We start from the raw sequence: 11,981 nt of genomic DNA on the forward strand, positions 1-11,981 counted from the left end.
GTCCTCGGTTTGTCTCTGTCCTAACTATGGAGTTGCCCTTTTCCTCTTCAGCTAGGACCTCGGAACAAAGTGATGCTCTCAGTGAGGGTGGCAAGCCAAACCTGTGTCTTGCACATATCTTCTGAAGACAGTTGGAGCTATTTGCCTAAAATTAAGTTTTACCGGGTCAACCTCAAAGTGTTTGCAGGGTGTACACAGAGCCTGGAGCAATGTGTCTTTAAGCAAGTTTCCCCAACCCCTTTGTACAGTCCTTAAGTGTTCAGTTTTCCCACTCTAGTATGTGGGAACCTGAGCACATTTATTTGGGGTTAAAGGCTCTTTCTTGTTTTGGATTGGTAGTAAAGAATGGTTTGAAAATAAATCACTCAACTACTGGGTAACTTTACCAGCTCAGTTACTCAGTTGCTTGGCTATTTAATACTGTGGCTCAAATACAGTTTCCCAAACTCAGTAGTTTTCCATTTTAACGTCATAACACACAGACTTTTTCAGAATATACTTGCTATATTACTATTAAGTAATGAGTGGAACAAACATAATATCACATCCATTTTTAAGACATTTGTAAATCAATGCTCACAGCCAAGCCACTTCTTTTCCAAGGTGCACATCGTCCAAATTTATTTGTTTCATTTGCATATTCTATGTATACTGTTTCAGATAATTTTCAGAAAAAGTTCTCTGAAATTATAAAGGCAAATAAATATGAAAAGAAGTAACTTATATGTTAGTTGAAACTTTTATTGATGATTAGCATTTAGTTTTCAGTATTAACATGTACAGACATCCATACATTTCTTTTACCCACCTTAACACAGGTGCATCTGACACAACCAGGATAACACAATCCAAGTTTACTATCAATTTGCACATATTACATGTGTACTGACATGTCACGTGCACATGTTTCCTTATATACCATCTTTTGTATAGCTTCTATATAGCTCTTTTTATTTGTTTATATATATATATATATATATATATATATATAGATATATTATATATATATATATACACACACACACAACAACCTGCTCATCCTTATGTCACTTGTATATACATTATTTCAGGGCTGACCACTTGGTGTTGATTAACCAATTAGGGGACTCTTCCTTGGGGAAGACTATTTCATCCCACTCTCAGCATTTCTTAGTTGCCTATGGTTCTTAGTCTAGCTTTAGGACCCTATGAGATTTCCTCCTTCTGTGTTAGCGTGTCTGTTGGTATCATCCATGTTCAGGTCTTGTTTAGACAGCTGTAAGTGTAACTTCCCTGACATTTCTAGGAGATGTGATCTCACAGCAGACATTCTGTTCCCCTGGCTTTTACAACCTTTCTGCCCCCTCCTTTGAAAATGTTCCCTGAGCCTCAGGTGCAGGAGCTGTGTTGTAGATGGGTCTGCTGAAGCTCAGTACCACACAATCAAGTCATAGTTTTCTGTAATGCTTTTCATCTCTGACAAAAAGTAGTTTCTTTGTTGAAGGGCAAGAGGAGCGCTTATCTGTGGGTATAACTAAATATTTAGAATGCAGTTAGGAATTATGCTGATTAAGTAAGGCAGTGGTTGTAGGGTGTCCTCCAAGACTCATGACCTCACTAGCAAGTTGGACTCTCTAGGGTGCTGGATACATTTCTAGTAGAAGGCATGGTTTTCTTCTTAGTGAGCATGTCTTCAGTCCAGTTAGAGAGCCCTTGGTTAACACTAAGATATGAGTGCCCTTATGGCACTCTTAGGGTTATTGTGCCATGCTGGTCCTTGTTTTATTTTATAGACCCCTTACTAGTTGTTGGTCAGGGAACCCAAAAGTTCTAAAACATTGTAGGCAACTGCTTTTGCCTCTCAGAGGTTGTAGGTAACTCTTATGACTTAAGACACTGTATATTGCAGACACAGGAGCCAGAGGATCTGATCTGGATCTGGCCTGAAAGGCTCCTCTCTGAGGATTAGCTGTTATGGTACTAGAGGGTGCTGTGAAAGCTTCCAAGGGAGCGAAGCAGCCAATAGTTAGTTATACCCAGCTACCTTGTCCTTTCATGGCCACTCCCAATCTCCCCATCCTTCCTTCTGTTATCCTATGAGAAATATATCTGCACAGAATAGAACATAGATTTAGAAAGTAGCATTTTAAGCTCTTAATCCTAGTTTAATTTATAATTTACTCACAGAAGCAGAAGCCATATTTTAGCATTGCATTATTCTAGTAACTAGGTCAGCATCACAAGCATTTAGAAAAATCTTTTAATATCATTAATTTTCCAAATAGAACATTGGCGATTACAGTTTTGATTAATATTTCATTTGCTGCAACTAACAAAAAGCCATTAAAGTGTCATGCTCAGATCTCAAAATTGTATGCAGCAGAACTTGGTGGCACACACCTTTAACCCTAGCGCTCAAGGGGCAGAGACAGATGCAGGTGGTTCTCTTTGAGTTTGAAGCCAACCTGGTCTCCACAGTGAGCTTAAGGCTAGGAAGGACTACATAGCGAGACCCTGTCTCACAAAAGATATGTAACAAATTAATTATAGTAATAAGTAATCTGAGAAAATACAGAACTAAAACTTACTTCTGACCACATGAATAAAACAAGTGCTTTGTGAAAAATTTAAGTCACATTCCTAACAGGGTAGTTTTGCTCATAATAAACATTTTTAAATGTGACAGGACTCAATGTGGCTAAACTAAAACTAACTTTTTCCTTTCCTTCCACTCCAGAGACACAAATTACCAGAACCTTCTGAGAAAACTTGTATCATAAACTTTGTCTTTTAGAACTCTCTTATTACAACATTATACATTCATAATATTGCTTTGGTCTTGATATGAGATAGGATATGTATTTCAAACATGCTTAGTTTATTGATTATATTAATAATTATATATTCAATAAGCTAATATTTCAATAAAGTTCACAGATGAATGAAAGTTTTTCCGTTGCTAATGTTACATTAATACTAACTATAAAGAAATTTATTGGATATAACACATGATAAGGAGATATGGCTTACGTTGTTAAACATTGTAATCATATATGGTAGCTACCATGAATACTAATAACTTGTCCCACTCACATCTGTAACTGTTTCCTAGGATAAAATGGAGACAACAGGGACTTTCAAGCTGCAGAAGATACAATTGGTGGAAGAAGGATTTCATCCACTGAAGATTTCTGATCCGCTTTACTTTATGGATACCTTGAAAAAAGCTTATGTTCCATTGACCAAAGAAATTTATAATCAGATAATGTTAGAGGAGCTTAAACTTTAAGACTATTTTTATGGGACTTCAATGCCTTCCTGGGAAAGATGAAGGAAGATACATGATCTTTGATTGACCACCAGAGTTTTTTTTATGAAAAATAACCTTTTTTATTTTTTATTTATGAAAGGGAGAGTTCCTTTCATAAGTCAATCATGAGTTGAAAATATCATACACAAAGAATGAATTTGATATACCTAAGCTCTCAAGATCCATATATCCCAGCACAGTGAGCCATGAGATATGAGATATTCATCCCATGGTCATGTGACTGATGGGGGGATGCTGCTCACAGCCCCTGTCTGGGATCCCCAGAAAGCAGCCTACAGCATAGCATATGGTCACAATTCAAAGTACAGTGTTTCTGGGTACATTTGGGAAGTAAAACCGAACAGGCCATAGTGTTACCACACGACTCTTGGACTGCAGGCAATGTGGTGTTTTACTCTGAAACAGAGATGGAGAAGTAGAGTTCAGTTTGTACCACATTCCCTTCACAGACAAAAGTTCCTTGAGTTTAATAAGGCTTCAATGGCTTCATCTCATATAAATTTCAGCTCATTTTTTTTTTAAATTAGAAGATTCAGTACATAACTAAATACTTGCCTTAATTTTGAAGATTTTAAATAATCTGTAAGTAGTTAACAGTTAATCACTTAAAATACTTTCTAATATGTAAAGAATCGAATTTTAAATGGATAGTAAAACTTTTAATCAGTTTATTTTTTTGTGTTTTAACTTGTTACTCAATAAAACCATCTTTAATAATATGTGATTTGGGTGTTTCAATTTTTTTTTTATTTTAATTGTATGTGTGTGGGTGTTTTGACTGCATGTATATTTGTGTACCATGTTTGTGCCTGCTGCCCACAGAGCCTAGAAGAGGACATCAGATTTCCCAGAGTTGTGAGATGCCATGTGGGTGCTAGAATCCCAGTCTTGGAAGAATAGGCTGTGCTCTTATCCACAGGGCCATCTCTCTAGTATATTAATTTGGGTCTTTGTTGTGTTGATTTTAATTTTAAACTCCAACAAAAGGAACCTGACAATACATGTACTCATATCTCCTTTCTCCTAAACACACACTAAAGAGACAAACAAATGTGGAGATGTAAAAGGACAGAACAGGGAAACAGGTGAGCCCACATCCTTAGAACTGTTGGGCAGCTGTAGAAATGGAAGAAGACTAACAATACATTTTCAAAGAGCCATAGGGAACACGACGAGAGTGATACACAGAAGAGCTGGGCTAGAGCAGGACCCTGGAATTGCCGCCAAGATCAGAGACAGAGCAGCCAGTCTGAACAGGAATGTAAGGAGTTACCTGAAACACAGGGTGCCATGGACAGTGTGGGGAACAGTGAGTTGGCTGCAAGCGGGGGTCATTCCAGATAGTGTTGCCTTTAACCTAGAACCACAAAACGTCCCTCGGTGTGTAGATGTAACCAACCGTCTTATTAAATAAGAAACACAGAACCAATGCAAAGAAAAAGCCAAGAGGTCAGAGCTAAGAGCTAAAACCTTACCCTTCCTCCTGCAGTGGTCCTACCTCTCCGAACCAGAACCACTTCCTGTGTGTCTATCTTTTTATAGTGTTTCTGTTCTGCCTTCTCATTGGTTGTAAACCCAACCACATGACTGCCTCATCACGGCCGGTCTGTATAGACCTCCAGGTTTTCTATGATTGGTATTGAGATTAAAGGCGTGTGTATCCAATACTGGCTGTAGCCCTGAACACACAGAGACTTACCTAGCTCTGCCTACCAAGTGCTGGGATCACAAACATACGTCACCACTGCCCTGCTTTCCTATGGCTTGCTAATAGCGCTGATTCCCGGGCAACTTTATTTATTAACATACAAATAACATTTGAATACAAATAAAATATCACCATATCGGTGAGGTGAAGTATCATCCGTAGGGAAGTGGCAAGGACTGGTTGAGGCTTGAGTGTGGCCTTATCCTCCAAGCTGCCTGTGCTGGCTTCCAGGGTACAATGTTGAGGTGACAATGTTTCAGAGGTAGGGTCTGGCGGAAAAGATTTCAGTTACTGTGGTGGCCACCCTTGGAAAGGATTAGTAAGAATTTATAGTTCCCTCAGACTCCAGGTCATTCTTGAGAGAGTGAGTAGCTGTGCTTGGCTTCTCCTGAACATGCCTCTTCCTGTTGTCACTGCTTCTTCATAGTAGGCTACAGTCTAAGGGGTCCTCACTAGCAGCCAAACAGATACAGCCATGTGATCTATAACTTTCAGCCTCTCAAACTGTCAGCCAAATAAATACCTTTTTTTTGTGTAAGTACCCACCCAACTTCAGGCATTTTGTAGTAACAACAGAAAACCCATTAAGTTATAAGGTCTTATAAAACAAGACTAAGAAGTGGAATAGAGTCTGACTAGGTGGCCTTGAACCTGTTAACCTAGCTCTCCAAAAGGAAGTTTGCCTATGTATGTCAGCTAAGAAATCCTGTATACCAATAATGAAAGAAAATGGATGAGCTTCCTTTATTAAAAATGTTAAATGAGCCAGGCGGTGGTGGTGCATGCCTTTAATCCCAGCACTCAGGAGGCAGAGCCAGGCAGATCTCTGTGAGTTCGAGGCCAGTCTGGTCTACAGAGTGAGCTCCAGGAAAGGCACAAAGCTACACAGAGAAACCCTGTCTTGAAAAAACAAAAAACAAAAAACAAAAAAAAGAAAAAAAGAAAGAAAGAAAGAAAGGGAAAAAAAGAAAAGCCAGGGAGACTGAACCAAGACAGTAAACAACGCATTTTTATAGCACTCTGTAATATTACTGAAATTTGCCACATCCGTAGATGTTAGGGGAAAATATTTGGAAGAGAACAATGCATTCTAGAAATGGGGGTAGGGATAGAAAGTGTCACAAGTGGGTAGGGCTTTGTACAAAGATGCTGGAAAACACAGCAGATGAGATTGTGTGCTCAAAGAAACAGTGGGGAAAAAGGAAATGGCCTTACACGTTTGAAATACTTCAAAGACAAGAGAAGCCAATTATGCAGTAATCACACGTGGAAACCGAGGTGGAGCTGGGTGGAATCAGGACAGTAAATGATGAAAGTTACATCAGACGCTTCTGCATTCCCTCTGCTGGTGGGAAACGGCCATGAGCAGACAATCTCATTCCTGATTGAGGAAGGCAATGGGAACCAACACTACATGAATGGACAAAAGCAAGACCCAAGAAGGGCTAATGTTTTTTTAAAGAGCTAGACACTAGGAGAAAAATAAATAGAACCCACCTTTATAGTGTATGAATAGATAATTTCATTGAAATTACCACAGTTATACTGCATAAACACAGACTTTCAGAAAAGTGTCTCAGAAGACTGCCATTGTGAATGTAAATATAAGTCTTAATATATAGAGATGGATTGTGAATGTAAATATGTCTTAATATATAGAAATGGGTTGTGAATGTAAATATAAGTCTTACTATATAGATATAGATGGATGTTTTTATGAGAGAGGGTAGAGGGGGAGGAGGAGAGGAATCTAGTATCTAGTGATTTCAACTCTCTACTAGTTACCAAATTACTGGATGCTAGACAACATGAAAATATCTCAACAAATTAATTATACTGGTCACATGAAATAATAATAGTCAAAATATGTCTGATTTATCACTATAAAGAAGCCCAGATGAAGATGGAAAAACATTGTATTTTAAACACTCTAAACGTCAAACCAGAACTCTACACCCAGTAAAAGTGTTCTTGAAATGAAGGTGGAGTGTGGTCTTAGCTATGGAACCTTAGAAACGGCCAGGAAGCTTTGCCTGTAGAAAATGCTAAAGTGGGTTTGTTTGTTTGTTTGTTTGTTTGTTTGTTTGTTTGTTTTAGGCAAATGTAAAATATGCTAAAAGGAAACTCCTCTCTTCAGGAAGTAAGAAATGAAGATTTTTGGAAAGGCACATATTTAGGTAGCTGTAAAGAAAAGTTTCATTTCTCTCTATTTAAAATTGGCCTATAACTATCTAAAACAAAATTTATAATGGTTTGTCAGTTTACCCTTAATGTACATGGAACAAACTGTCAACTAGCATAAAGAATGAGAAATCTGATGAATACAGATGCAGATAACACATTGGAGAATATATCTGAAAACTGTCAATAATTTCAAAGAATGTAAAATAAGAATGAACTGTATTCCCATAACTACAAATTGAAAAGCGGGGCTTTACAGGCACCGTGAGTGGGAGCCAAAATGGCTGCCACCTTCTCATGGTTAACGTCTATGGACCTTTCAATGCATGTGAAACACTGACTCAGAAATTTTATTTCTAAGGCTAAAAGAAAATGGTAATGAGTCAGAATTATTGTCTCAGTCCCATTAGTTTGGGATGGCATTATTAATAACATTGAATATTGTAGCTAACCTCAAATGGGAAACGATTGTACAAATATTGGTAAAATTCAAACTTATTTGGGCTTCATGGAGTTATAAAGAACAATTAATAGGCTAACATGGCATTGAGTGATATTGTTAGGTTTAGATATTAATTATCCCTCAAAGGCTTATATGTTCATGGTGAAATATGAAGCTTGTAGTGAAAAACGGTGAAACCTCTAGAAGGTGGTTGAAGCAGAAGGAAGTTGGGTCTTTGGGGTTAGGCTTTTGGAGTCTTAAGTTAGACTCTTGCCTCTTCATCTCTTTCTTTGCTTCTCAGCTGCTAGGACATAAAAACATTTACTCTAGGGCACACTCCCTGCCATGGGCTTCTGTCTAGCAACAGGCCCAAAAGCAAGAGTCAGCTGACCACTGTTCTAGTAAACTAAACCCCCAGGAACAATAAGCCCAAATTAAAATTTTGCTCCTTTAAGTTGATTTGTCCCAGGTATTTTGTTATAGTAGTGAAAGCTGATTGGCACAAATGCCTACTGAGGTACAATTTTTTAAAAAATACATTGACAACGCAAACATTTGGAAAGAAAATTTCAAAAATATTAGTTAAATGAAAAGCAAGTATAATATTAGTTGAGAAGAGTTTTTATTTTATAAACTTTATTATTTAAAAAAATCCTTGCAAATAAATAAAAATATCACACACTAAAATTAACCAGACCCAAAGTCTACACATCTTGAACTTCTATACAGTTAGAATAGGAATTAAGAAAGGACGCTGTGTTGCTTTACATTAAATTGATCTTACACTTTTAGTGATGAATATTTATATATATATTATATGTAATTATATTTGATTTGAGAGGGGAATTTTTACTCTCTTACTTTAAGCCTTTGCACTGTTTGAATTTTATAACTGCTTAAGGTGCTCGTTATGTCTTCAATACCATTATCAAAGGGCATCAGTTTCCTTAGGGAAAATACAAGAAGTTGAGTAAGTGACATTATAGGAAATAAGTTTAAGACGTTACTTTTAGTTTGTCATTAATGTTCTCAATGCATTTTACTTACCCATAGATTCATCAGATTTTGACATATTCAAGAATTAAGAACACCAAAGGGATGAGTTTTTAAGATATGATTTTTAAATAAGTAGTAAGTATCAGCATCAACTTCTTGAGGAAAGGCACCCTTCTCATTTAATTCTCCTCAATTTTAACTTAAATTTTAAATCAAATTTTTAATGTAATTTAAACATTCAAGATGCTGCTTCTGGGCGGGTGGGATTGCTTAGTCAGGGAAGTGCCTGCCTGCCTCTCAGCAGGAAGGGAGGGGCCCAATTCCCAGAACTCACATGCAAAAGCCAGGGGTGGTGACAGTGTTTGCAGTCCCAGCACTGGAGGGGTGGAGGGCAGGCTAGCCAGCCTAGAGCCTCTAGACCAATGAGAGACCCTACTTCTAACATCAAGAGTGGAGCCTGGGTGGTATGGAACACCTTTAGTAACAGCACTCAGGAGGAAGAAGCAGGCAGATTTCTATGAGTTCAAGGCCAGCCTGGTCTACAGAGTGAGTTCCAGGACAGCCTAGACTACACAGAGAAAGCAATGTATCCAAAAAAAAAAATACAGAGTGGAATGTAGGGCAAGAGGTCTGAGCTCACTTCCATGTTTGGAAACTTACCAAAACCCACCAATTCCGAGCATGAAATCCCACCAATCTCTGAGCTCGGCTTGAAATCTTACCAATCCCAACCCTGGAAATCTCCACCTTGGAAAACAACTCCCCCAAGAAACCCTATCTACGCCTGTATTCTGCTGCCCTGCTCAGTTTCCTGTTGCTTCTTACCTGACCAGAGGCAACCACCCTGTCGTGTGTCTTTCTCAATAAATCTCTTGTGTGAGGTTTATTGCGCATTGTGACTTTGTGGTATTCCTTGGCTCCCAAAGATACCTTGCCAAAGTACCTTTCCCTTTAGAGCTGGAACACTTTCACTGGGGAAACCTCCACCCTTTCTGCCCCCAAGAGCTGTAACTCTCCAGTGGGGAAACCTTTCCCCTCAGAGCTATAATACATAACATCTCCTAAGTTGCAACACCCAAGGTTGTCTGTAGGCCTCCACTGACTTGTGTATACATAAACACCCTTTAATATCCACAAATTGACGTGTGATCACATATGCGCATGCGCGTACCCACCCACACGTTCACAGACACATGCAAGCACGCGCTGCTTCTTTGAAAGCTTGTCACAAGTGTGACTATTTCACCAGTGAGGAGTTGTAGTGCCATGACTCCAGCCTCCATGCTAAGCAGCCCTGGCAAATATCATCACTGGCAGATTAAAGAGCAGCATTAAAATGTAGTCTTAAAACTGTCTGTGGAGTTTATGTTATGAACTTGCAAAGCTTTCCTTACTCAGAACACGCGCTTCTTAGTTTAGAGAAACCGCCACCTCCCTCTGTAAACTGTGGGACTCTAACTCTTTTAGAGGTCAGGCCCAACTGGGCAGCAGCTAACGACACCATGTCACACGTTAGCCCTGCGGTGACATGGCTGAAGTCTTGAGTGACTTCAGTAGCACATCTGACCTGGTGAAGAGCAATAGTGCTTCCTTCTTGTAATTTCAAGAACAACTGAAATCTTTATCATCTTCAGGCCCTGCCTTCAACAAATACCAGATGTTTCTCAAAACTAGAGGGTGGAACCAACCATTTTTTGCAATTTTTAAAATGTGTGCTTCTGGGCTTTACCAGATTTATGGAATCCAGGGCTCAGTGTCTTGTAAATATTACCTTGTGACAATAGCTCTAGAATTCTCAACTGTGCTTAGTCTTGTATTGTATCCTGCTTCTTTACTCTGAACCACATTTTTACCTACCTCTCAAACTTTCTGGCTTGCTGCAAGGAGAAGAGCAGGCCTACAGCTTCTTCTTGGGTAGACAGGCGTGGCCACCGATTTAGCTTTTTATGTTTGCTACCTGCAGTCTGGGGCACTGGCTTGTAATTTACCTGTTTCTGACAGCAGGAAGGGTCTATAGTTTGTTTGGTTTTTTGTTTGGTTTTGTTTTTTGGAGGGGGAAGGTCCAATTGGAATGCCAGAGAACAAAGTAACAGTTAAATGTGTTTAACACTCAGCAGTTTCAGCAGCAAACTAAATCAGCCAGAAGAAAGGTTTTGGGAACTCAAAGTCGGGTGATTAAACCATCATCCAAAGACCAATGAGTGAAGCTCCCGCAAAGCCAACCATCCGTGCTATGGGAGCTCTGTAAGAAGAAGGGAAAGGAGATAGAAAGTTCAGCTAAGTAAATGATGTCTGAAAGCCAGCCAAACACTGAAAGAAATCAGCATCCAGAGCCAGGAAGCCCCAAGGACATAAAAGAGATGCGCTGGATCATGTGCCATTAAATTGTCAAAGGTCAGACAAAGAATTTTGGAAGCATCAGGGGTAAAGTGACTTACAAGGGAACTATCTGAAGCCATGGCGCCCTGCTTTAACTGTTTGCGTTCAGACACCCTACCCTTCCATTTCTCTCTCCATGATATGCTTTCAATGCTCCAGTGTATACCTACTTAAATACAGCTCAGTGACAGCTATTTTCAATACGTGTGTCTGTAAAGTTAAGTCAGGACACTACTACTGAAGACTGTGAGCAGACTTACATTTTAGCAGACACTGCAGGCCGAAAGGAAGGGGGATGGTGTATTGAAAAGGCTGACAGAAAAGTTTCCAACAAGAGCACCCTACTGGGCAAATGTGTCCCTCGGCAGCAGCGAAAGTGAGATACTTTCTTAGTCAAACAGTATCTAAGGAATTTCATCCCTGTTAGACCTGTCTTCTAAGAGAAGTTCTTCCAGTTAAGGGATGCCTCGAGAACACACAACAGCACAAAATTCAGGGGGAAACATAACTCTATAGGATGACATTATAAAATGGTGATAGACAAGTTACTTTCACTTCCAGTATAGACTTTAAAAGACACAAACTTTAAAAAATAGCTGTCATTAAGCTGTTGTAACAGAGACACAATTTAAGTAGATGTACTTGTAACGTTGAAAGTATATCATGTGGGAGAGAAGTGAAAGTATAGAGTGTCCAAATGCAAGCTGTTAAGGCAGGATGCTACTAGTACAGTATATATATATATATATATATTCGTAAGGATAGTAAAGTATATAATATCCTGGGTGATATGAGCACATACTGGTTCTCAGTATGTGACCTAGGCTGACCTTGTACTCCTGGAAATTTCTTAGCCTCAGTCTTCAAGGTGCTAGAATTACAGACATCTCTCTCCACACCTTGGGTAACTTTTTAAAAAAAATGGCTTTTGCATTTTATTAAACCAAGTTGCAAAAACATAAAAG

The 11,981-nt window shown here is 38.9% G+C and overlaps 1 protein-coding gene across 1 annotated transcript in view; it reads left to right on the plus strand.

Annotated features, from left to right (window-relative positions):
- The window catches only part of LOC114709731 (long-chain fatty acid transport protein 6), a 30,895-nt gene extending 26,861 nt beyond the window's left edge, over positions 1 to 4,034 (plus strand). Inside the window, exon 9 of the mRNA XM_028893703.2 lies at positions 3,092 to 4,034. Within this exon, the coding sequence (XP_028749536.2) occupies positions 3,092 to 3,268 (177 nt within the window). The 3' untranslated portion in view covers positions 3,269 to 4,034. The remainder of the gene's footprint in view (positions 1 to 3,091) is intronic.
- The last annotated feature ends 7,947 nt before the right edge of the window (positions 4,035 to 11,981 follow it).

Source organism: Peromyscus leucopus, chromosome 19 (assembly GCF_004664715.2).
Source record: "Peromyscus leucopus breed LL Stock chromosome 19, UCI_PerLeu_2.1, whole genome shotgun sequence".
Classification (NCBI taxonomy): Eukaryota; Metazoa; Chordata; class Mammalia; order Rodentia; family Cricetidae; genus Peromyscus; species Peromyscus leucopus.